Source organism: Zootoca vivipara, chromosome 15 (assembly GCF_963506605.1).
Source record: "Zootoca vivipara chromosome 15, rZooViv1.1, whole genome shotgun sequence".
NCBI classification, from domain to species: domain Eukaryota; kingdom Metazoa; phylum Chordata; class Lepidosauria; order Squamata; family Lacertidae; genus Zootoca; species Zootoca vivipara.
The window spans coordinates 15,793,288-15,819,022 of NC_083290.1; the positions used below are offsets into that span (position 1 = coordinate 15,793,288).

At 46.3% G+C, this 25,735-nt stretch overlaps 2 protein-coding genes and 2 non-coding genes across 5 annotated transcripts; all 4 read left to right on the top strand.

Annotated features, from left to right (window-relative positions):
• The first annotated feature begins 2,348 nt into the window (after positions 1–2,348).
• Positions 2,349–12,327, top strand: CCT6A (chaperonin containing TCP1 subunit 6A). The gene is made up of 14 exons (XM_035139514.2): positions 2,349–2,522; positions 3,881–3,944; positions 4,651–4,785; positions 5,865–6,038; positions 6,401–6,504; positions 7,387–7,497; positions 7,664–7,823; positions 7,957–8,039; positions 9,062–9,158; positions 9,487–9,634; positions 10,016–10,149; positions 10,445–10,547; positions 11,537–11,609; positions 11,990–12,327. Exons 1-14 carry the CDS (start codon positions 2,389–2,391, stop codon positions 12,060–12,062), a joined length of 1,593 nt encoding a protein of 530 aa, XP_034995405.1. The 5' UTR covers positions 2,349–2,388; the 3' UTR covers positions 12,063–12,327.
• Positions 5,342–5,473, top strand: LOC118097443 (small nucleolar RNA SNORA22). The gene has a single exon (XR_004694049.1). It is a non-coding gene; the product is annotated as a small nucleolar RNA SNORA22 (small nucleolar RNA).
• Positions 6,779–6,916, top strand: LOC118097442 (small nucleolar RNA SNORA15). The gene has a single exon (XR_004694048.1). It is a non-coding gene; the product is annotated as a small nucleolar RNA SNORA15 (small nucleolar RNA).
• A 2,343-nt stretch (positions 12,328–14,670) lies between the features above and the next one.
• Positions 14,671–25,603, top strand: SUMF2 (sulfatase modifying factor 2). Of its 2 annotated transcripts, none has more exons than XM_035139515.2 (9): positions 14,671–14,860; positions 15,704–15,845; positions 17,048–17,162; positions 18,236–18,280; positions 19,669–19,819; positions 21,007–21,062; positions 22,811–22,895; positions 23,467–23,635; positions 24,686–25,603. In XM_035139515.2, the coding sequence occupies exons 1-9, from the start codon at positions 14,761–14,763 to the stop codon at positions 24,792–24,794; spliced, it is 972 nt and encodes a 323-aa protein (XP_034995406.1). In that variant the 5' UTR covers positions 14,671–14,760; the 3' UTR covers positions 24,795–25,603. The 2 variants fall into 2 exon arrangements, with proteins under 2 accessions (XP_034995406.1, XP_034995407.1); XM_035139516.2 differs by having other exon boundaries at positions 15,707–15,845.
• Positions 25,604–25,735: the final 132 nt, after the last annotated feature.

Sequence of the window (25,735 nt, forward strand, 5' to 3'; positions counted from 1 at the left end):
GTTGAATATTACTTTATGAGATATTAAATATTAATATCTGCTGTGAAATCACATCTCTAAAATATCACACCCTCTGCTAGTGACCTCAGATGGTGAGAGCTGACACGACTGGTGCCAAAATGGGACTATTAAGGCCACATCCACACCCTACATTTAAAGCAATCAACTTCCTCCCAAAGAATCCTGAAATTTATCAATTGGAGACTACTATTCCCAGCACCCTTAACAAACTATAGTTCCCATGATTCTTTGGGGTAAAGTATGCAGCTGGATCAGGCCACAGGGGGCCCATCTAGTCCAATATCCTGTTCTCACAGTGGCCAACCAGATGCCTGTGGGAAACCTGCAAGCAGGTCCTCAGCACAAGAGCCCTCTCCCATCCTGTGGTTTCCAGAAACTGGTATTCAGAAGCATTGATCCCTCCAACAGTGGAGGCAGAGAAGAACCATTGCATACCCTCCAACTTTTCTTTGATGAAAATATCCCATTCCATAATGATAATTTTACTATTCATAGCCCACACATCTTACTGGGTTGCCCCAACCACTTCATAGCTTTCAAGTTCTCCCTTTTTTTAAGGGAAATTCCCTTATGCTGAATACGCTTCCTCGCGAGAAAAGGGAAAACTTGACAGCTATGCTTCCAACATATATAAAAATACAATAAAACATTAAACCTTTTAAAAAACCTTCCCTATACAGGATTGCCTTCAGACGGCTCGGGGGTCGGATAACTCCATACCTTCCCACATTTCTCCAATGAAAATAGGAGCATCCTAGGGAAAAGTGGGACATTCTGGGATCAAATCAGAAACCGGGACAGTTCATCTAAAACAGGGACGTCCCTGGAAAATAGGGACACTTGGGAGGATCTGCCATTGTGGCTAGAAGCCCTTTCCTCCATGATTTTGTCCAGTCCTCTTTTAAAGCCATCCATGGGCGTACCCAGGATCAAAACTAGGGGGGGGGCAAGGGGAGGGGCCAAGGCACGGAAGGGGAGGGGCCACAAAGTGGGCGGGAACGGCGAACTCGCGCTCCGCCGGGCTGTGCCCCTCCCTAGCAGCAGGGCTGGTGGGCGGAGGCGGAGCCCAGCCCAGCGGAGCGCGAGTTCGGCGTTCCCGCCCACCGCGCCGCGCTCCCTGGTTCCCCGCCGCGCTTGGCCTTGCCTGAGGGCGCGCCGGGGAGCTGGAGGGAGGGTGCGGCGCGGTGCGGCGGGAATGGCGAACTCGCGCTCCGCCGGGCTGTGCTCCGCCTCTGCCCACCAGCCCTGCTTCTAGAGTAGGGCAGCTGCCCTAACTTGCCGCATGGTGGGTACGCCCTTGAAGCCATCCAGGCTGGTGGCCATCACCACCTCCTGTTGGAGCGACTTCCATAGTTTAACTCTGCTGCCGCATGAAAAAGTTTGCAATTAATTTTATATGCCTTCACAATGAACTGCAAGGCAGAAACATTTTAAGTAAATCTATAAAATTAGAAATGCTGTTGTGAGTCCCTTTGGAGACCCTGCTCAACAATCAGGATGCAAATTTAACTGATAAAGAAAGCCAGATGGAAAAGTTAAAATATACATACGTACCCTTGATCTAAAATGACACAAGTTGTTTGGACTGCTCCTGAGTTTCACTGCTCTCAATTATTTGGTATTTTGTTGTGTTTTTACTTATAAGAGAACAAGTGGGACACGAAGAATTGCAAATAAATAAATAAAATTAGACATATAACCCGTAATTCTAGTATTTAATCTACGTAGGATTTAAAAAGTGTTACGTATTACACCAATACAATACTTTATATAACATATTATGTAGTAATATGCACAACTAATTATAGACACAGCATGACTACTGTCTATAATCTATGAGATACTATATATTAAATCATTATGCTATACTGTACATATATTAGTGTATTTTATTTAAAAACTTTTATCAGTACGATGTTTTATATCTATCTGTATCTCTATCTAAACATAGGTTAAAAATAAATACTAGTGCTATGAATTATTTATATTATTTATATTAAATTATTTAGCTCCTTAAACGGAAACACTTAATTTGCCTCAGAGTAAGAAATCATGAATATAACATGAGGCGCTTATGCATATTCATAGCCTAGTTTGCCAACGCCGGGGCTGAGGCCTGCCACGATTTTGCATAGCAACCGTCTCTAACTGCCATCCAGGCTGCCCCCGTTTGCGGCCGAGGCGGCTTCCTCCTGAGCGACGGGTACGCCGGACCAATGGAAGCTGAGAGGCGGGCCCCCGAAACGGCGGAGTATTCTAGAAGGGGCTGGGACGCCACAATCCCCGCCCTGTCGGCGCCTGCGCATGCGCGGGGACGCCCCTTTCTCTTATCACTCCCTTTCCCTTTCCTCGAGGCAGGCGGCCGACATGGCGGTGAAGGCGCTGAACCCCAAGGCCGAGGTGGCGAGGGCCCAGGCGGCTCTGGCCGTCAACATCAGCGCGGCGCGGGGCCTGCAGGACGTGCTCAGGACCAACCTCGGCCCTAAAGGAACCATGAAGATGTGAGGAGAGGGGAAGAATTGGGGAGATGGGGGAGGCCGGTGGGCGCGCAGGGGGGGGAGGGGGAAGGAGCGTGGATGATGGGATGGGAGGGGCCACATAGATCTCCGCCCACCCCCGTGGCGCTCGAGGGCGGAAATGGCGGCGCGTGCGCAGAGCGCGCCAGTGAGTCCCCAAGCCGGCTACGGGCTCTAGACCAGCGTGTGCATGTGTACAATGACTCGGTTGTATCCCGGGTTAGCCCTAATCGGAGTAGACCAGGCATCCCCAAACTGCGGCCCTCCAGATGTTTTGGCCTACAACTCCCATGATCCCTAGCTAACAGGACCAGTGGTCAGGGATGATGGGAATTGTAGTCCAAAACATCTGGAGGGCCGAAGTTTGGGGATGCCTGGAGTAGACCCATTGAATTAAGTTGTTTTAAATACTATGCTTTAATGTTGTAATCCGCCCAGGGATCTTAGGGTGAAGAGCGGGTAATAAATAAAAATAGTAATAATGATGACACAACTAGATATCAGACTCATCATTAATGTTATTATTATTACCCTGTTTCTCATATTTTAAGACATACCCATAAAATAAGCCATAGCAGGATTTTTAAGCATTCAAGGAATATAAGCCATACCCCCAAAATAAGACATAGTGATAGGCGCAGCAGCAATGCCGGCTGTGGCAGGAGGAGGAGGAAAAAAATAAGACATCCCTTGAAAATAAGCCATAGTGTGTTTTTTTGAGGAAAAAATAAATATAAGACATGTCTTATAATATGAGAAACACGGTATTGATCGGTTCCTAACCTCCCCCTACCCTCGAAATGTTGAACTGTAATACTATGGCATCTGCCACTATCCGGGTGTGGCTGTGTGTATGAGGTGAAGCAGAGTCAGGCCATTAGCCTACCTGGCTCTGTATTGCCCACAACAGCAGTGAATAGCTTTCCATATGATGGATTTGCTTAAGATTTTTACTACCTAGCATTGAGATCTGTCAGCTAGAGCCAGAACAAAATAATGGAGCAGGGTGCCTCTGAGCATGTGCTCAGCCAAAGAATTTGTTTTAGTACCTCAGGCTGATCTCATCTTGGCCATCCATTCACAATTGCAAACCTGGTCTTGGTGAGCTGCTGCCATTTGAATGAGACAATAGTGGGCTTGATGCATCCATAATCCGACTTGACCATATGTGATGGTAATTCACATGTGACAAGAGTTTCCTCTCTTGCACAACTACAAAGAGTACTGGTGTCATCTGTTGTTGTCTGGTAAGGCACAGCAGCTACAAAGCTCTAACCAGCCCCTGTCCCCAGCAAGAGGAGGCTGGGACCAGAGGGTTGATAGATGTGCTCTGTCCCCCACAGGCTTGTGTCTGGCGCTGGAGATATCAAACTTACCAAAGATGGCAATGTCTTGCTTCACGAGATGGTGAGTTCTTCCCTCCCCTGGAGTCCACTAAGAACATAACATTGGCATAATCTGGAGGTTTGTGGTGGTAACTGTAGGCACGAAAAATTGGCAGCAGGTTGAACATAACTGCCCATCAGAGGCTTATAACTTGGAAGAGAATAGGCAACCTTAAAACCAAGAGGTGTATCCAACTACCAGTAAGTCCGCAGAGTGCACCCATTTAAATTGATAATCTTGACTTGGTTCCATTGATACCAGTAACTTAATTGCATATGACTTTAGTTGGGTACAACCCCAGATGTCTAGTCCAGCCTTTCAGTTGCTGTTGAGTTCTGGCTCCCATCGGCCACAGCCACCATGGTCAACAGTTGGGGATGATGATGGGGATCCCAACAATAACTGGAAGGCTCCTCCAGATTAGGGAAGGGCAGGATCAATCTTAGTGTGTGTCTTTTTCTTTTCTTTGAAACATAGTTTTTATTCATTTTCCTCTTTCAACTGTTTAACATGGTTGTATTGGGATATATCTTTGTTTACCTCAGAGCATATGAAAATTAACATGCAGTTTTGAAGTGACTGTTCACCATCAAAGCCCAAACCTTCTCTGGTTCGGATCATGCATAAGATGCCGAAAATACCTATGGAAGGTTCAGTGTTGGGCTGATGGGAAAGCACACTGGTGAGGGATAACTCTTTTGGCTATTGCTCCCCTTGTACCTTGCAGCAAATCCAGCACCCGACAGCCTCCTTGATTGCCAAAGTAGCGACAGCACAGGATGACATCACTGGTGACGGGACCACTTCCAATGTTCTCATCATTGGGGAATTGCTCAAGCAGGCTGATCTCTACATTTCAGAGGTGTGTGGCAGTTTAGCTTACTTTTTTATTTGCCCTATGCAGGGTTTTTTTCAAGGTGCTTGGCTACTCTTTAGTTTCAGATTAAATGAGCTCACTTGTGAGGTTTCATCATTTTAGTGATGCTGGTTCAAGCCTTTGGATGAAGGTGAAATGGATGATACAGGAGGAATTTCTCTTGTAGTCTCTGACACTAGAATGTATATTTTTGGAAGGGGTGGAGCTCATCTGCCTGGCATCTTTACTGCAGAGCTGGACTTCTATGTTTCTTTAGACCAGTGTTTCTCAACCAGTGTGCCTCCAGATGTTTTGGGACTACAACTCCCATCATCCCTAGCTAGCAAGACCAGTGGTCAGGAATGATGGGAGTTGTAGTCCCAAAACATCTGGAGGCACACTGGTTGAGAAACACTGCTTTAGACTAGGGGCCGATGGGAGGTGTAGTCCAAAACAGCTGAAGGGCAGCAGTTTGGGGGAGGCTGCTTTCTTCATACATCTGCTTCTTTGTGGTGTAATCAACAGTTGGCTGTGTGAAAATGTGTGGAGCCTTCAAATCCCATTGCACGGTGAACACCCAAGTGAGCTCTGTAGTTCCCTTGGCATAACTCTGTGCTAGAGTAACCTGTGCTTTACCCTCTGCATTGGAAGGAACATATTTCCTTTCAAATGTATTCAAAAGGGCAGGACAGTTGATCCTTGGGAGCAGACTTATTCCGTGATGAAAAATTGACCAGATTCTTGCAGGGGAAACTTTTTACGGCCTTCACAGATTTAAAGGCAGGTTTTGATTCTGATCTCCAGGGTAAAGTTATGGCAGAAGTTGGATGATGCTCTTGTGGAAGGCTTCTTTCCCTATTAAGGTTTTAAGGATATACTCATTACCCGGGGAGTTAGGAAAGGATGTATATTTTTGTCCCTACTCCATTCAATCCTTTTTTAAAATCATCTTGTGGATCTGTTACGTTGTGAGATTCCAGTATGGTTGATGCTTCCCCTCCCTTTGCTCAGTAGTGCATGACTGAAAATATTGAGAGGGTGATGGAAGTGTGCACTAATTTTTTAATTGTTTGCTTTGATGTTAGGGTTTGCACCCTCGAATAGTCACAGAAGGGTTTGAAGCTGCCAAGGAAAAAGCCCTCCAGGTTTTGGAGCAAGTCAAAGTGGTCAAGGAAATGGATCGGGAGACTCTCCTAGATGTGGCCCGGACCTCCCTCCGCACAAAGGTCCACGCTGAGCTTGCCGATATCCTTACAGAGGTGAGCATTCAAGAGACCTTTTTGTTTTCCATTTCAGGAGAAAAAAAGGCGAGCTTTCATGTTTTGATCAGGAGGAGAGCAGTAGTGGAGGCTGGTCCATTAGGGTGACGGGGGGTGGGGTGTTGCTCCACCAGCCTCTACTCAGCTTGGCCACACACCTGCCAGCCTTCTTACCTGCAGCCAATCAGGAGGTGGCTCTGCCTCTCATTGCCTCTGGCTCCACCTACCATTGGTGTTCTGGACTTCCTCCCAATCTTATGGCCACCAGCTCCCACTGCATTAGCAGAGGGTAGATATTTGGGGAGAGGCTTGCTAGGTCTTGGAGTGGCCTTTGATGGGGGCTGCTTTTTCTCTCTTTCAAGGCCGTCGTAGATGCCATTCTGGCCATCAGAAAACCAGACGAACCAATAGATCTGTACATGGTGGAGATAATGGAGATGAAGCACAAATCTGAAACAGACACAGCGTAGGTACAATGGAAGGGGTCTGTTCTTTAAATCGGTCTTTACATTTCTTCTTCCACTGCCTTCATACTGGAAATCACACAGCTGCCACTGTGTTGCATTTTCTGCTGCTGAGGAGATGGCAACGTGTTTAACTCTTTCCATGCGGCAAAGAGACAGAAGGCATATATGCCGTGGCTAGCAGCCTCCCCTTTGTCTGTGCCAAGGATGCCATTCTCCAAGTGGTCTCAGTTAGAGGTTCTGAGCTGTGAGAGTCAAGCTGGCATAAGCTTGAGGGCATGGATGAATTCTGTGTTGGCTTTGACAGTGGCCAATGGAGTCAGACACCATGCAAAATGAAAGTTCCTGCTGTTGACACTCCTAGCGGTGTGCTGCATATTCGGTAGCCTGCCCAGGTCTGGAATGGATACAAGTCTAAATTGTTTGCCACATATTAGGAGTCAGGATGGTAGTAGAAAGCAGGTGGCTGCGCATAGGATAAACAGGACACAAAGATTCAGTGATTCAATGATTCAAACACAGAGTTGGAAGGGACCCTAAGTCTTTGTTCCTACCTAGGTATTTGGTGAAGTTGGAAATACTAATTGTTGTTGCTGTAGTTTTGCATTTTTACAATAGAATTGTTTAGCTGTTTATTGGTATTTAAATTATTTTGTAGTTAGTGTGTATTGTTTTCCTCTGTTTGTTTTTATTCTGTGTTTCCCCACTCTGGGATTGGAAACATTCAGAGAAGAGCAAGAAAGATTTTTTTTTGGGGGGGGGTCCTTTGTAATATGGCTTTTCCTTAGACCAGCAGAATTAAATGTAAAATTAATTAACCTAGGACAAAATTCTCAGTTAAATATCGTAATACGTGAAATAAAATAAAAACTGCTTCTTAACAGGCTGATCAGGGGACTTGTCTTGGATCACGGTGCTCGCCATCCAGACATGAAGAAGAGAGCTGAAGATGCTTACATTCTCACTTGCAATGTATCACTAGAATATGAAAAAACGTACGTATGTGATGAGGGTGGCAAGGTTAATTGGCTGTAGGCTGGTCTGGTCTTCACATTCATGGGAGGAGATTTTTGGTATCACCTGAGTGTGTTGGGCCTGAGTGTGTTTCCACCTATGTGCTTACTGTGTTGAGTTTCCAATTACGTTTTTTTCTGTTCGCAGAGAGGTGAATTCTGGATTTTTCTATAAAAGCGCAGAAGAAAGAGAGAAGCTAGTTAAAGCGGAACGGAAGTTCATTGAAGATAGAGTGGCTAAAATAATAGACTTGAAAAGAACTGTGGTTGGAGAGACAAATAAAGGTTTTGTAGTAATCAACCAAAAGGTGAGAGAGTTGGAGTGAGGCGCTCAGAATTGATTGGGACAGTTTTCTAAGAATAGCCTTCTCATTGCATTAGTTGCCTTTCAAACTACAATCTGTAACATTTCAAAATAAGATTAATTTCTATTTTTTTCAGGGGATTGACCCTTTTTCCCTAGATGCTCTTGCAAAAGAAGGAATCGTCGCTTTGCGCAGAGCAAAACGAAGGAACATGGAGAGGTCAGTTTCTGGAAGGGTTGGAGGAAATATCTCGGGCACCAGTTTTATAAAGTTCATAAGATTTATCTACTACTTGATTGTGCAAGTTCTCAAAGCAATTTACAAAAAGAATAAAACAATAAGATTTTTTTTAGTAAAAATGAAACAATAAAAAAATTAAAATCAATAGTAAACTAAAAACATCAGCATTCTAAATATTTGGTAAGGCTTGTGTAAATAAAAATGTTTTTAGCAGGTGCCAAGAAGACAGTACAGGCACCTGCTGGATGTCAGCAGTCAGGGAGTTAAAAATGTGGAATGGATATTTTGGGGCATCTGTAGCAGTGCCAGTTCAAGGCATATATGAGAAAGGCAATCTTACAAGTAGATTGGTCCCAAATTATTGACGACTTTGGTGGCAAATCAGCAGGCAGTGCAGATCTGAGCATATAGTAGTTCTTACAGTGATCAGCTGTTCTGGAAACAATTGAGGTACAGCCTGAGGAAGAGCCTGAGAGAGCTGGTCTTGGGGAGAGTTGTTGGAAAGGGCCCACTTCTCCCACATGGAGCCAGCTGTCTTGGTTGCTGCTGAGCTGGTCTCTGGTCGGGGGAGAGAAGGCCTGATGGAACTGCCATAAGACAATTGCGAAAAGGGATACTCGTTGTGCTGGAGTGATGCACAGCAGCTCTGGGAGGAGGGGAAGACTTCTCTTGTGCCATGATTCTAAATGCAATTGTAATACCATCAGCATTGGTTTCAGTGAATCTTTGCTTCCAATATAACTTAATTAGCACTGCCAACTCCAGTTGTGTTTAGCCAAGCTGAATTTATTCTTTAGTAGGAGTGGGTACCTAGTGCCCTCCAGATGATGTTGTACTGCAACTCCCCATCAGGGATGGCCCAGTGGTCAGGGATGGTGGAGGTTCAACACCACCTCCGGGATAGTGCAGGCAGTTTTCAAGAAGCCAATCAACCAGTGTTATTGGTTAGGTTCAACAGCGTGACCTTAAATGCTGAAACATGGCTTTTTCCTACCTCCCAGGTTGACCCTTGCTTGTGGAGGCGTTGCTATGAATTCTGTGGACGACCTCTCTGTGGACTGCCTGGGACATGCAGGACTCGTCTACGAATACACACTGGTATGTGTCACTTTCCCCTTTCACATTCCTGGCAACAGTTTTGTTTCTGTGGCAAGTGTTGCAAATTGGGAAACTCCCAAATGAAGTATCATAATGCCTTCTGGATCAGTGAAGGCTTCAGTACCTGCTTAAGTTTTGCCAAATGGTGGTAAGATTCCCCACCCCCTATGTAGTACCTGGATTGCAGCTACACAATTTTGTTTTGTTGCTCAGTTAATTGGAAAATGCAACTTGGACCACTGCGTTAAAAATAAATAACTGGAGCCTGGTAGATTGCTGTGGCATTTATAACACTCAATAATTCATTTCCTCATCTTTTTGGCCCCAGGGTGAGGAGAAGTTCACATTCGTTGAAAAGTGTGACAACCCTCGTTCTGTGACGCTGTTGATCAAGGGGCCGAATAAGCACACGCTGACACAAATCAAGGACGCCGTCCGGGATGGATTACGTGCTGTCAAAAATGCCATTGAGGATGGTGAGTGGGTATTAGAAGCACTTCATAAGGCTTTGATGGGCAGGGCATGGTGGGTTAAAAGGGGAAACTTTGATTTTGCTACATCTTCTCTAGCAATGGTGGTGGTGGTGGTTCAATACCTAAGGGAGGAGGGCCCCCCCACAAAATGCCCTAGTTGGTGTGGAAATAAGAATACAAATTCTGTATTGTTAATAATATAAGAGAGTGTCCAAAATATGTAATTTGAACAGTCCTGTGCAACCCCTTGTAAAACTGTGAACAGAATGTTACAATTGAAAGGAAGTTGGAACAAACATATAATAGTCAAAAGGATGCACATATTGCCTTGAATTCAAAGCCAGTGCGGTGTTTAAATGCTGTGTCACATTGTCCTTTTTACAGGGTGTGTGGTCCCGGGTGCCGGAGCTGTGGAGGTGGCTATAGCTGATGCCCTCATGAAGTTTAAGCCCAGTGTGAAAGGAAGAGCCCAGCTGGGAGTCCAAGCTTTTGCTGATGCTCTGCTTATCATTCCGAAGGTCTGCTTGATGGGAAAATTAATCAATTTAAGGTGTTAAATTTACTTAGTTTTCTACCCAGTGGTTAAGGCAGCTGGGCTGATGGAAGTTGCATCTGGAATACAGCAGTCTGACAAAGGCTGGGTTAAGGGGAGAACCATCAATAAAATCTCCCGGCGGTGCTTCAGTTGCAGAGGGAAGAATGCAGCTGGAAGGGCAGGTTAAAAGGAAGATGAGGATAGGTAGACATGTTTCATGAGTGTTGGCAGTTGTGGGGAGAAACCTGAATTTTCTTTGTGTTGTGATTCTTTCTCAGGTACTTGCTCAGAACTCTGGCTATGATTCACAAGAAACACTTGTGAAAGTTCAGGCCGAGTACGCAGAGTCAGGGCAGCTGACTGGTGTGGACCTCAACTCTGGTAAGGGAGAGCATGCAGTAAAATAGAGGTTGGCTTGATCTCAAGAAGGGTTGGGACCCTGATGTGTTGTTGGAAGCCCTTCTGGATTTCAGACTTTGTGGAAGTGGAGGAGAGGTTGGCTGAGGAGCCCCCAAAACAGCTTATTTGACTTTCAAGTATTCTTCGTGTGGCTCTTGAGTAACTATTTAAGGAGAAACAAATTCTCACCCAGAACCCAGCCTCTGGAGAGCTGTTCAGAATTCCAGCTCGGTCTAAACCGGTTCATTTGGCATGCTTATCTCTGGAAACCACTGAGATGGGGTTAGTTGTATGAACTGGTAGCCGCAGTTGGGGATCTGCTCTTCCTTTATGCAGGCATGAAATGGGTTGGGTTTTTTATTTTTTTAAAAAAGTCAAACTTGTCTGTGTGAGGGGCTCTTTCTTGACTGTCCGACCTCCAAAGAACAGAGTGAATTCTAAACCATAGAAAACCTGGGCATTGAGGACTATGGCAAATATCCATTCCCAGATCCAGTCCTCACCATCTCCAGGTAGGATTGGGAAAGGCCTCCATATGAAGCCAAGGAGTGCCGCTGCCAACCTGTGTAGAGCAAAGGTTGCTTACTCCTCCCCAGCTCCATGGTTTTGGACTAGCACTCCCTAACATCTCTGAGCTGTGGCTGTTTGGGCTCATAGGAATCCCAAGAATGACTGAAGGTGCCATAGATCAGCTACTTAGGGTTGTTACAGTTCTGAACCAGGTGGGCCATTGGTAGAAGGTGTAAGGTAGTTGCCTTCCCCCCTTCACCTCTCTTGGAATAAGATGTAGGTCATCATTTAGCTTCTCTAGGCTTCGCTTCAGGTTTTGTATGCTCAAGGCAGAATTCAGCAGCCTAAAGTACGCACGAGCCTGTGAATAAATTTGTTCAGTCTCCATTACTGTTTGAAGTCTGTCAGTCAGCTACAGCATTGCCGTTGCCTTTTAAACATTTCTTTCTTGTGTTTTCCAGGTGAGCCAATGTTGGCGGCGGCAGCTGGAGTTTGGGATAATTACAATGTTAAAAAGCAGCTGCTTCATTCAAGGTAAACCTTTTTACAGCTAGCAGAAGTTGGCAGTTAAAAGAAGAAACACTTGGCTTTTAAAGGGCTATGCAGTGCTTCACAGATCCATTGAGCAGTCAAGTCCTGTTGCATTTAGTAATGCTTCCTTTTCAGCAGGCTGGGATGGTTTTGCTCTAGACTTTGCCTGTAGTCCAAAACAGCTAGAGGGGAACCTGGTTGGCAAAGGATGGGGTAAACAAATGATTGGCCTTGGAAGGGGTTTCTGTGGGGTGGCAAATATGAAGCATACATATCCAGAAGGCTGTATGGGAACTAATATGAAGGAGGGTGGCAGGATGTTGGTTGCATTCCACAATCAATGAAATCTCTCTTCTCCCCCCCCACCCCATTTTTTCTTCTAGCACCGTCATTGCAAGCAACATTCTCTTGGTTGATGAAATTATGCGTGCCGGGATGTCTTCTCTCAAAGGCTGAGCTGAAAAGCTGGCTTGAGGGCAGAGTGTGTCTCTTACAAGCAGCCTCTGGAATGAGTTCAAGATGTCCCCCTGTATTAGTCCCTGCACAATTTAGGTGGATTTTCAGGCCAGCATGAGGAATTGGAGCTCTGCCTTTGGGAAATTCTGGCCACTCACAGATGAAAATTGTTAGCTTCTGTTACTATTTATTTTTTACATGCACTGACTGACTTAATACATCTGAAGTTACTGTCTTTCTACCCAATAAACAGTTCTGCTCTCTGCTTCGACTGTAGCAATGTCAATTTATGCCAGTCTGTTCTTTCGTCTCTTCTCAGTAGCTGTTCCTGGCTTCTTTCTCTGTGTTGTTGGCAGGAGATTAAGAGTTAAACTCTCTGGCAGGTGTCCCCACCCCACCCCGCCTCCCTCCTTCCAGGTTGACTTCTGACCACTAGCAAGGAGGGTGTTTTCTCAGGTCTTGTTCATATTTTTAGCTGGTGGGGAAGGGGGTGTTTCCAAGACAATTGCAGAGGTGAATCTTGTCCTCTGTCACTTGTCCATCTTGCTCCATGGGCAAATGAGCCTGGTGAAAGATTATTCTGTAATGTGTATCACTGCCTTTGGCATGGAGACTGCTTTCCTTACAGTACCCTACCAGAGAGTTTTGGCTGCTACCCATTACCTCATGTCAGTGGATGAATGTTCTTTTCAGACTCCGGGAGATTAAAACAGAACCCCAAAACCAGAGAGAGGAAGCTTAAGCGGAGAAGGGCATGCTTGGTCCACAGAAAAGAACACTGATTTTTAAACCAGTGATTCTCAAAGCTGATGGTGGGATTATCTGGGGGGACCTTAAGAATTAAGGGGGTGGTGGAAAGCTGATGTCACTGAGTCAAGTTCATTTAACTAGTTTGAATTGCATTTTGAATAAATGGCAATTGTTGAATTTTATAGCATTTTCCTTTGTGTATTGTGAGGTTTTCAACCTTTTGGGGTCCACAGCTCCCTTGACCACCTGCATTCTTTCTGTGGCACCCCTGTGGGGCTCAGGAGCCCAGTTATGCCACCCTTTGCCTGCAGAGCTAGCAGCCCCTCACCCTTTTTTGAACACCCTCCCTTGTGTAGTATTCCCTCAGCCTTTTCTCCTCTCCCTTCTCCTTGGGATCCCTCCAGGCAACCTCTGCTGCAGCCCCTGATCTCTGAGCGGCCCCCCTGCCCCAAACCACAGTTTTAAAGGGTAGGCTATGGGGCACTGGGGATGAGTTTATGAAATTGAAGCACTGGGGACCTGAAAAAGATTGCACTGGTCTAAAGATTGCTTTCCTAGCAGTCAAAGCCTGCTAGGAAGTCCCCAAATGAGGATGTGAAACCGGCAACCCTTCCGTACTCTTTATCCCCAGCAACTGATTGCTTTAGACTGCATCTGCAGCTGGAGGTTCCATTTATGCAGCAACCCTAACGTGGCCCAATAGACCTCTCCATCTTCCACGTGTTTACCTAATCTCCTTTTCAAGAGGCCTCAACCAGCGACCATGTGAATCAAAGCAGGAGTGGCCATCCATGTGTTGATAAGATTTGGGGCTCCTCCAGGGCCATTTTCCACCCTAGGGAGCAACATCTGAAGGGCTGCAGGTGAGGCAATCCTGCCCTAAATGAATGCCAGGATCCCTCCTTTTGAGAGAACGTTCTTTGCTCACATCCCCTTGGCCTTGTTTTTGTACTGGTATCCATGATCTGTCCAGCTTGCTCCTTGGGGCAGAGACCTTTAATTCTCATGTCATTCCATAAGGCAGTGTTGGGGGGGTGTCACATGCAGCCTTTGCTGCAATATTTTACTTCAGAGTAAGAAAGCAGAGGATAAATAAAGACAAATGGTATTTTTAAGAATATTACAACAGAAATTTTCAATTGTCTTTCCAGCTTGCTGTGATTCCTGCATTGCAAGGGGGTTGGAATAGATAACCCTAGGGGCCCCTGTCCAGTTCTGTGAATGCTTTGATATATTGATGGGTGCCTTTTGATGCAGCCCATCCATTTACCTGTTATTAATTTGGAAGAGAGGCCTATTAAAAATCATTGTCACTAATAATTCAGGTTATTTATGTATGCAACAACTGGCCCGTGTTTTGTTAGCCCCAAAACGGCGCGAGGTCCCAATCAAAGAGAATCGGCAACTTAAGTTGACATAATATGCAGAACTTTCAGATTTAACACATAGAATAAGAGAGCAAGAACCACATACATTTAAAGAAGAGTGGAAAACATTTATTGAATATATGGAAATTATACAGCTGAAAACGCTGGCAACAGAGTAGCTAAATAATTTTTGGCGGATGTAAAAGTGGAAAACTGATTTGAATGGTTATAGTAAAATATGCAGGGGAAATATGTAAAATGAACCATGGAAAGAGGAGAAGGGAAGTCACTGGATATTTTACAGTTTGTAAAATGTTTATTTGAAATCGTAAAGCAGAAAGTTAATAAAAAGTTAATAAAATTAATTTCAAAAAAATCCTTCCAAAACAGGGAAGCGCAGTTTTATTTTTTATGTGGGGGTGTGGGGAGAAAACGTAAAGAAAGCTTCCCACGTGCTCTTTTCTCGGCTGACCCCGGAAGTGAATCCTCGCCTTGCCCTCGGTTCCCTTTGCTGCCTTCAGCTGCAACTCAATTCTGGGCGCGCGAAGGAGTCGGCTTGCGTCTCTCCCGCTCCCGCTGCCATGGTGTCCGGACCGGCGTCGGGGCGCCGCGGCGTCGGAATGCTTTGGGCGGGCCTGATCTCCGCCTGGGCGCTGGCCGGGAGCAGCTCCCAGCAGCCCGGTGAGTCTCCCGCCTGCCCGCCCGACTTCCTCCTCGGGATCGCAGGCAGGAGAGTTTCTCCAGGCTGGTCTCTTCCTCCTCATCGGTAGACCTATGCCTTGCCTGCCCCGCTGGGAAAGTTGCATGTATTAATATTATTATCGATGGTGCATCTCATGCATGAAACGGATTTCAACCTTGAATAAATCATTCTTGTTGAAGATGCATGAAACAGATTTCATTTCAACCTTGCATAGAAATTATTATTCTTGAACCTTCAGCAATGGGGGTTGCTCAGACATGACTTCATTAGGATCGCTGTGGTTAATGAGCGTGGTGAGGAGCATTGGGTGTCCCTATCTTTAAGTGTGCTTGTGCAACGCACATGTGAGCACACGGACACTGAGGCATCAAACTTATTTCAGACTGAGTTACCCATCATCTTTCCCTTCCCTGTTTTCAACCACTGCAAATGGGCACTGGAATGATTCCCCCTGGTGCCCTAACATTTAATTATGCCCCCTGTTGCTAGATGCTGATGTAATTCAGGTACAGTATATTTTTTCTGCAGAGGCACCATTTCATAGAATCGTACTGTTGGAAGGGGACCAATGGGTCATCTAGTCCAACCCCCTGTAAAAGCAGAAATGTAGGAATCACAACCACCATTTTTGTGTTGACTCTTCTCTCCTTAATAATAATAATAATAAAATTTTATTTATACCCCGCCCTCCCCGGTTGAAACCGGGCTCAGGGCGGCTGACACCAGTAAAATTACAATAAGACATAAAGAAAAAAACAATTAGTTAAAATACAGGTTAAAATACAATTTACATTCCTTGTTGATTTACACCCTCCTCTCAGCAGACGACAGTGTGGTGCAGCTGTCTGGTGGGGTGTTCCAAATCGGTGCAGGTTTCTTGGACGGTAAAAAAGGAGACGGAGCCTTCAGGATAGTCAAACCATTCCTGATGGACAAATATCCAGTCACCAACAAAGACTTCCGGTAAGGCATAAATCCCACGCTTGCTTGAGGCTGGCTGTGCTCCTGGGTCCGTGGGGATGTGGTGTTGCAAAATTGCAATGATTTCTATCTTAATAGGACATATGAATAGGACTCAGAGTGTTCAACATGTTCTGCACACAGTTTATTTTTTATTTCATTTATAAGAGTATTTCTAAGCTGCCAACTCGTTCCCCATGCCTTTTCTACACAGGCTGGCAGCAACAGGGTGATATTTCCAGCTCTGGCTGAAGATGTCAGGGATTTGAACCCGAGACCATCTGCATGCAAAGCACATCCTCTGCTGCTGAGCTACGAGGGCCCTTCCCTGAAGCAGATATTGAGAAAATTCAAATACTGGCTATATATGATGTTCTATATAGTTTAACCGACAGGTAGAACTGTCCAGTGGGAAGTGTTCAGATTAGGACCAGTGTAATTGATGGCCAAAAAACGATGCTGCTTTCTTCTACATTTATAAAATTATGCATGAGGTTGAGAAAGCGGACACAGAAAAGCTTTTCTCCCTCTTTCTCGTAACAATAGAACTCATGGGCATGTAGTGAAAGTGAATGTGAGAAGATTCAGGACAAATAAAAGAAAGTCCTTCTTCATGCAGTGTATAGTTAAACTGTGGAACTCACTCCCACTGGAGGCATTGATGCCCACTAACTTGGATGGCTTTTAAAGAGGATTAGATGAATTCATGGAGGAAGAGAGGGCTATCAGTGGCTACTAGCTGTGATGGCCATAGTCTGCCTCCGTCGTTGGAGGCAGTAATGCTTCCGAATGCCAGTTGCTGGAAGCTGCAGGAGGGGAGAGGGCTCCTGGGCTCAGGTCCTGCTTGCGAGTTTCCCATTAAGGGCATCTGGTTGGCCAGCGTGAGACCAGGTTGCTGGGCCATGGACCTGATCCAGCAGGTTCTTTTTAATGATCCTGCTATCTCAGATCTCCCATTCATTAGTCTCCGCGGATGCTTATGGTTGGGAAAACAACCACACTAGGAGGTAGAAAAAGAAAATGGGTTAAGAAAGGTGTTCAGATGTGCTGGATGAGAAAAGTTGGACAGTCGATCAAAGCCAGGCTTTGCCGGGGCTGATGGGAGTTGTTGTCCAAAACAGCTGGAGGGCACCAGGTTGGGGGAGCCTGATCTAGGGATTTGTGTCTAAGTTTCTGATTTGAAAACCTACCTCAATTGCCAACAGGGAGTTTGTGAGAGACCAGAAATACAAAACAGAAGCTGAGCAATATGGGTGGAGCTTTGTCTTTGAGGATTTTGTTCCCGAAGAACTAAAGAAGAAAGTGACACGGAAACTGGAGGTAGGGGACAGCCCTAAAGATGAACAGTGTTCCTGGTGGGGCCTTAGGTCATGGGGGTAAATGTCCATCACAAACCGGTTCCTGCAAACAATATGTTTCCTCCTCCCAAAGTTTCTGGATGTTGTCTCTCCAAAAACTGAGACTCTCCAAATCCTAAAGTTTCTGTGCCATGCTATATACCGTGTTTCTCCAAAAATAAGACACCGTCTTATATTTATTTTTCCTCAAAAAAAACCACTATGGCTTATTTTCAGGGGGTGTCTTTTTAAAAAATTAAGTATGGTACAGTTTAACCCAGGCATCCCCAAACTTCAGCTCTCCAGATGTTTTGGACTACAATTCCCATCATCCCTGACCACTGGTCCTGTTAGCTAGGGATCATGGGAGATGTAGGCCAAAACATCTGGAGGGCCGCAGTTTGGGGTGCCTGGTTTAACCTACAAAGTTAAACTGCCTATCACTATGGCTTATTTTGGGGGTATGGCTTATATTCCTTGAATGCTTAAAAATCCTGCTATGGCTTATTTTATGGCTACGTCTTATTTTAGGAGAAACTGGGTGAAAGGGTAGCTTGATGCTACCTGCCCATGGTTTGCCCTGCTCTCAAGCCATTGGCCAAGCTTCTGTGATCATAGAATCACAGAGATGGAAGAGACCACAAGGGCCATCCAGTCCAACCCCCTGCCAAGCAGGAAACACCATCAAAGCATTTCTGGCAGATGGCTGTCAAGCCTCCGCTTAAAGACCTCCAAAGAAGGAGACTCCACCACACTCCTTGGTAGCAAATTCCACTGCCAAACAGCTCTTGCTGTCAGGAAGTTCTTCCTAATGTTTAGGTGGAATCTTCTTTCTTGTAGCTTGAATCCATTGCTCCGTGTCTGCTTCTCTGGAGCAGCAGAAATCAACCTTTCTCCCTCCTCTATATGACATCCTTTTATATATTTGAACATGATGTCACTAGTAATACTTTTTTCCTAAAACGGGGGCATAATTATTGTAATTGGGGGGGGAGGTGGGCTGCATTAGCACTGGTGAGATTTTTGCCTTGAACCCACTTTTCTTCCTCCTTTTAGTCTGCCCCGTGGTGGCTTCCTATCGAGAAAGCATTTTGGAGACAGGTGAGCCTTACGTAGGGGCAGGGGGATGCTCATCCTTCTATAAGAGTGATGTCACTGAAATGGTTCATGTTGACATCCAAGAAAAGGGAGTAAAAAGTGGGCATTAGCTGGAGCCCGAGGATCAGCATAGAGCCTATTTTTGGAAACCGCTTTGAGGCTTTTCCGTGCAACCAAGCGATGTATGAACTCGTGAAATAAAGAAATAAAAATGTCACAGTTCACAACCTGACACACCAGATCCTTATTTCCATCACCCACAAGACCATCCACCTGTTGCGACAAGTAAAGGAAAGTCCTGTTTCATGCAGCGCATAGTTAAACTTTGGAACTCCCTCCCACTGGAGGCGGTGATGGCCACCAACTTGGATGGCTTTAAAAGAGGGTTAGGCAAATTCATGGAGGAAGAGAGGGCTGTTGATGGCTGCTAGCCATGATGGCTACACTTTGCCTCCACAGTCGGAGGAAGTGATGCTTCTGAATAGCAGCTGCTTGAAGCCACAGCGGGGGCGAGTTCTCTTGTGCTCAGCTCCTGCTTGCAAGTTTCCTAGATGAGACCACTGTGAGAACAGGATGCTGGACCAAATGGGCCACTGGCCTGATCCAGCAGGCTCTGCTTATGTTCTTATTGCAGTTGCCTGACACCATAATGATGTCAGGCGATTGACACTTGTCAAAGTTCAAGGGAGGTTGCTTTAACTTGCATCCATCTGTCAGTGTCAGTTATATGATTGTCAGTTACAGGGAGCCCCTCTGAAGTCTGCAGAGGGGAAATTGCTCCCCAAAACAGAACTCCCCCCCCCCCGAGAAATCAGTTTTTCTTCAAAGCGCTGAAGGGAGCTCTTTCAATGCAAGCCACTTCCTCCGCCTCCCTTGGCTACACTAAGAAGCTAGTTTGGTGTTTGCCCCAGAGAGGAGCTCACCCCATCACCACCCAGATTAGGGCTATGGTTCAAACTTTCTCAGGTCCCCTAGTTCCCATAAACTCCCCCCCCCCCGTGTCTCCTACCTTATATTATAAAAAGCATTGCTCAGAATAACAGTTTCCATGACCCGCTAAAGAACATCATAACATGGTGACATTCAAAACAGTTACAACTAATAGCACATTTACTTACAACTAATTGCACATTTACTCAAAAATCCTGTTAAGACTATTTTAGTTTAATTAACTCAACAAAATCGATGCACTTGATCCAGGGATACCAGCTTCTCTGGTAGTCATTTGAAACTGGCTTAGGGCATCTTGCCCTATGCAAATTTAAGGTGGGAAGGGCTTTGCATTTGGAAGCAGTGGCCACCATCCTGGGTGTGCGCTGGTGCTCTGTGCCATCGTTGTTTACTGATATTGTGGGTTGGTTCAAGGCCTACTCAAGGTAACCCCAATCTAGCCCGCAGGTCCCGGATCGGGCATCAAGGAGAGGCTGGACTTCCCGGTGCTGCACGTGAGCTGGAACGATGCCCGGGCCTTCTGCGCGTGGAGAGGGAAGAGGCTGCCGACCGAGGAGGAGTGGGAGTTTGCTGCCAGGGGGGGCCTGGAGAGTACGTAAGCGAAGGGCCTGGGGTCGCAGTGGCAACAGCTTCATCCGATGAGCGTATCCAGACCAGGGGAGAGCAGGCTAAGTTTTTTTGGGGGGGAAACCCTCGTCCAAGGAGCATAGCTGCCAAGTTTTCCCTTTTCTCGCGAGGAAGCCTATTCAGCATAAGGGAAAATCCCTTAAAAAAGGGATAACTTGGCAGCTATGCCAAGGAGACCAGCCTCTGAGGACAAAGCTTGCTTTGAACAGCTTCAAAAAAATTGTCAGGACACAGGGAAGAGACAAAAACGAGGTTTAGAAGCATTTCGTTATTGCTGGCAGCTGTTTTTGTTCCCTGGATTCCTATAAATGGAGCAGGGGCTATTTTTTCCTCCCCTTTCTTCTCTCTCTCTTTGCTATCTCCTTTTCTTTCTCTCCCCTCTCTCTGTGCCACCCCCTTTACCTTCACTTCCCCCCCATTCCATCCATGTGAAAAATTAGGCCTTTTAGGACCACATAGGCAGTACAAGGGGCGGCAGATTTATGAGGGGTTCTCTGTTTAAAGTGGGGAGTGTGGCATAAGGAGGACTCCCCCCCCCCAGTCTATGGCTGCAGTACATGCACAACAAGATTCAGGATCGGGGAGTCAATTAAAGTTTAGCCGAAAGTAGGGTTGCCAGACTCAATAGAGGACAGGACTTCTGTGCCTGTAATTGCCCTGCTCTCTTTTGAGTCTGGAAACCTTAAGGAGAAACCAGCAGACCCTTTGTTTAATTTCCAAGCAAAGGGTCTGCTGGTTTCTCTTGTAAGGTTTCCAGACTCAAAAGGGAGCAAGGCAATTAAAGGCACAGAAGCCCTGTCCTCTATTGAGTCTGGCAACCCTAGCCCAAAGGCAACCGTTCTGACCATCTCTCTCTCTCTCTCTCTCTCTCTCTCTCTCTCTCTCTCTCTCTCTCTCTCTCTCTCTCTCTCTCTCTCCTCTCTCTCGGCATGGGGTGTGTGTGTAAGATTTCCAGGCTGAGCTGTTGCTGTTCCCCCCGGAGCCTTCTGCATCATCATCCGTCGTTTTAATTTAGCATTTTAAGGGTAGGATTAAAATCACCCTTTCCTGCTCGCCTGGTTTGATAAGAGAAGGTGGTGTTTGTGTGTGGAACGGATAAAACAGGCTTTAAAAAATTGACCTTTTCTTTTTCCCTCCCTATCTTTTTCCAGGCAGGTTGTATCCTTGGGGGAACAAATTCCTCGCCAACCGTACAAACCTCTGGCAGGTAGGAAAACTGGAGAGCGGGGCTTTGGGAACCTTGGTTCCAGATTTCCCCCAGCCTGGCACCCCCGGCTGATGAGAGTTGTAGCTGGAAACACCTGGCATCCAGCCTACTAGTCTTCCATTTGTATTTTGTCATGATTCCTATTTATTTAGTACATTTATATCCTGCTTTCTTCTAAGGTGCTTGATGGTGGCACATCTGGTTCTCTCTCCGTTTGTTCCTCACAACAGCCCTGCGAGATAAATTTAAGCTGAGAGGCAGAGTGGTTGCCCAGCAAGGTTCATGGCTAAATGCGGGGGGTGGGGATTTGAACCCTGGTCTCTCTGAGGCCCTAGTCTGACACGCTAACCACTATGCCACAGCTGGCTGTCAAAGACTGGCCCCTTCTGCAGGAGACTCTGTGACTGCAATATCTCCCCAGCCTCCGGGGATTCTTAGGAAAGCAACAAAGCAACACCCAAACTTTGGAACTCCCTGCCTCTTGACATCAGGCAGGCTGGACTCTTTTTGGTGCCAGCTAAAAAACATTTCTGTTTTGACAAGCTCGCCTAGATGTTTAGAAAGCTAATGAAAATTTTAATTCTGTTTTTAGTCTATTGTTGTTTCAGCTTTTCGAAAGCCTTAAATTATTGCTGTTATTTTTGCTTATCAATAACATTGCTGTTTAATCATTTTTGTAATCCCTTTGAGGTGTTTCCCCCCCAAATGAAATAAAATAAAAAGCTTGTGGCATGACCACACAGAATATTCTGTGCAGTTTTGGCAACTGCATCTCAAAAAGCTGCTTGACCACTTCCTGCCTAGTCTAAACCTCTGATCCTTTTTTATTATCAATAAACAAAATATGCTAAAGAGAAGGCGCATAAAGAAAGACCATTACAGCCCATTGAAAGCAGCATACGGTTGGACATTATCATTGAACTTGTTGTTACAAACATTACGAAAAATACAAACAAACCTGGTTTATATGTATTATTTTGCAATAAGTCAACTTAATCATAGTTACTGTAAATATTTTTTTTTCCCTCGATCCATTTGGCTATGCAGGCAACCCCCAATCTGTTCCAGGTAGGGTTGCCAGACTCAATAGAGGACAGGACTTCTGTGCCTTTAATTGCCCTGCTCTCTTTTGAGTCTGGAAACCTTAAAGAGAAACCAGCAGACCCTTTGTTTAATTTCCAAGCAAAGGGTCTGCTGGTTTCTCTTTAAGGTTTCCAGACTCAAAAGAGAGCAGGGCAATTAAAGGCACAGAAGTCCTGTCCTCTATTGAGTCTGGCAACCCTAGTACCAGGTCATCTTACGCAATGATGGAGCATGCAGAGGCCACTTTTCTGGCCACTTCCCAGTCACTGCGATGCATGTGTGGCTGCACATCAATTGGATGTGCTTAAATCAGTCATTGCCACCCCCCAATTACTAGCAGCAGCAGCTATAACATTGAAACACTATTTTTTTGATCATTTCCTGCAATAACAGGATAACCAAGCAGAAATGTCTTAGGTTCCCAGGGCGTATGGTATCCTAACATATCAGAGATATTAGCCTGAAAGGATTACCAGATTTCTGCAGCTTCTTAACGGACGCAGTCCTGAGTGTTTTTTCAAGGCCAGTTCTCACGTTTTGCTGCCCTTAGTTACAACTGAATCGGCTTATGCCCTGGGATGTCCTTTGGGGCTGGTGACTCCAGCTGTGCAACACAAAGACACACACAAATATTGAGTGGATGCTCCTTCCCTTTCTCCCCACAGGGTGATTTTCCTGCTGTCGACACAGCCGAAGACGGCTTCCATGGGGTCTCCCCAGTGGCTGCGTTCCCTCCTCAGAACAACTACGGTATGGAAAGTTTATTTATTGCATTGATATATCACACTTTTTCTTCCAAGGAGCTCGAGGTGGCACACATGGTTCTCTGCCTCCCATTTTATCCCCACAACGACCCTGCGAGGTAGGTTTAAGCTGAGAGGCAGAGACTGGCAAAGTTATCTTCGTGGCAGCCGAGGAGGGATTTGAACCCTGGTCTCCCAAATCCTAGTCTTGACACTCTTAACTACTCTGCCACACTGGCAACTCCTCCTTCTAGACCCCACAAAGCTTCCTGGGCTCGCTCAGTTGGTGGAGCGTGTGGCTCTTAAGGTCAGGGATGTGGGTTCGAGCCCCATGTTGGGCAAAAGATAGGGGCTGTTGGACTAAATGGCCTTCCAACTCTATGTTTTTGTGATTCCATACTCTGTTACCAGGACTTGGTTCGAATCTCCCTTTAGCCATCCCACCCACTTGAAAAGCCCTGGCCAATGAGCTACAGTAGTTTTGGTTCCTGAACATGTGTAGAGTGCATTTTCCTCCCCAGTGAGCTTCTAGGAGGTCAGGAAGTAGCCTAACCAACTGATGTTGCTCTGTATCCCAGGGTTATATGACCTGTTAGGAAATACCTGGGAATGGACAGACTCAGAGTATAGTCCAGAGGGGCCTACCGGGGTCCGCCACCCTGCTCAAGGGATGCGTGTTCTGCGGGGAGCCTCCTGGATTGACACGGTGGACGGATCAGCCAATCACAAGGCTCAGCTTACAACAAGGTAGGTTGGCCCTTGGGCTCCTCATTAGCATCGCCCCACCCACCTGCTCCACCCATTAATATTTAGCACTCATTTCGAAAACTAAATGTCTCAGCTGTCCGAAACGGACTCCCATTTTCTGAATCTTGACAGTCGTAACAGGTTTCACAATCTAAATCTGAAATTTTGCTTTTGTGGGAATGGTTTTTAAAAAGGCACGGGCGATATTTCTCGCCGAAGTATTAAGCCACACTCACTTGACAGTAGTCCATATTGCAGTCAGTGGGGCTTACTTCTGAGTAAAATAACACTGATTCTAACAGGGATGAAGAACTTAGGGGTTGCAACACTGGAGTGCTGCTGCCAGTCAGTACTGTAGACAGTACTGAGCTAGATGGACCTGATGGTTTGATTCTGTTGACGGCAGCTTCTTATATTCCTATGAATTTGTCTGATCCTCTTGTAGAGCCCTTGATTTAGGTTCATGAGGACTAAAGGTAAAGGTAAAGGGACCCCTGACCATTAGGTCCAGTCGTGACCGACTCTGGGGTTGCATGCTCATCTCGCATTATTGGCCGAGGGAGCTGGCGTATAGCTTCCAGGTCATGTGGCCAGCATGACAAAGCCGCTTCTGGCAAACCAGAGCAGCACATGGAAACGCCGTTTACCTTCCCGCTGTAACGGTTCCTATTTATCTACTTGCATTTTGACATGTTTTCGAACTGCTAGGTTGGCAGGAGCTGGGACCAAGTAACGGGAGCTCACCCCGTCACAGGGATTCGAACCGCCGACCTTCTGATCAGCAAGCCCTAGGCTCAGTGGTTTAACCACAGCGCCACCTGGGTCCCTTCATGAGGACTAGGGACCTTCAAAGGAAGGGCTGTGAGCTCGGGGGAGGGCAGTTGCCTAGCATGCAGAAGGTCCCAGCGGCCTAAGTAGCACTGAGAAAAGACTCCCTGGAGAGCCATTGCTGCCAGTCAGTGCCAACAGTACTGAGCGACGTGGGCTGGTGGGCTGACTAAGTATGAAGCAGCTTCTCAGGAACTAACCTTTCCCCCTTTCGCTCCTTAGGATGGGGAACACTCCAGACTCGGCCTCGGACAACCTGAGCTTCCGGTGTGCTGCCAACCTTGCCGAGCAGCCGCCCCCAGCAACTGGGAGCGAAAAAGCAGAGCTCTGAAGGTGCTTCCTCCCAAAAGGACACAGATCTTTTCTCCCGTGGAGAGACCGGATCCCTGCTTTTGTTCTGGGGAGGAGCCTCTAGAAAAATGAGGTTTAGGAAGGGCTGAATTGATGCTGCTGCAAGTTTGAAGCAAAGGCGCCTTCCCCAACCTGGTATCTTTCACATGTGGTCGGACCCTAAGGGTCAACCCCCTGCAATGCAGGAGTTACAGCTCTATATCAGAATCATAGAGTTGGACTCTGAGGATCATCTAGTCCAACCCCCATGCAATGTAGGAATATGCAGTTGTCCCACGTGGGGATCGAACCTACAACTTTGGCTTTATCAGCACTGTGCTGTAACCAACGGAAGGCCACCCAACCTTTCTATAAAAACCTCCCACCAAGGAGAGTCCACCACCTTCCAAGGGAGCCTGTTCCTCTGTCCAACTGTTCTTACTGTCAGAAAGTTTCTTTGTAATGTTTTGCTGGAATCTCCTTTCCTGCCATTTGAATCCATTGTTTCGGGTCTGACCCTCTGGAGCAGCAGGAAATAAGCTTGCTCGGTCTTCCATGTGGCAGCCCTTCAGATATTGGAAGAGGGGTCTTGTTTCACCTCTCCAGGCTCAACATGCCCAACAACACCCTCAGCTGTTCCCCGTAAAAGGCTTGGCTTCCAGACCCTTCATCGTCTGGGTCACCCTTCCCTGCAAATGTTCCAGGGAGGGTGATGGGAGTTCGAGTCCAGCCACATCCAGAGGGTACCAGATTGTGGGAGGCTGAGCTGCAGAACACTGCAGAATAAACGGATTATAACTTGGAAGCGCACAGAGGTGCCTGTTTTATCATAGGATTCTAGAGTTGGAAGGAGACCAAATGTTCCTCTAGTCGAACCCCCTGCTATGAAGAACCCTGTAGACGTCGCTAAGCAAGTGATTAGAGGAAGCAAGATGTCTCTGT

What these genes read in the sequence shown, in the direction of transcription:
- CCT6A (XM_035139514.2), top strand. Translation starts at nt 2,389, where the DNA reads ATGGCGGTGAAGGCGCTGAACCCCAAGGCCGAGGTGGCGAGGGCCCAG. An exon ending in TTGTAGTAATCAACCAAAAG is followed by an intron (nt 7,824 to 7,956) that starts GTGAGAGAGTTG and finishes TATTTTTTTCAG; the next exon opens with GGGATTGACCCTTTTTCCCT. An exon ending in CAAAAATGCCATTGAGGATG is followed by an intron (nt 9,635 to 10,015) that starts GTGAGTGGGTAT and finishes TCCTTTTTACAG; the next exon opens with GGTGTGTGGTCCCGGGTGCC.
- SUMF2 (XM_035139515.2), top strand. Translation starts at nt 14,761, where the DNA reads ATGGTGTCCGGACCGGCGTCGGGGCGCCGCGGCGTCGGAATGCTTTGG. An exon ending in CCCTCCTCAGAACAACTACG is followed by an intron (nt 22,896 to 23,466) that starts GTATGGAAAGTT and finishes TCTGTATCCCAG; the next exon opens with GGTTATATGACCTGTTAGGA. An exon ending in AAGGCTCAGCTTACAACAAG is followed by an intron (nt 23,636 to 24,685) that starts GTAGGTTGGCCC and finishes TTCGCTCCTTAG; the next exon opens with GATGGGGAACACTCCAGACT.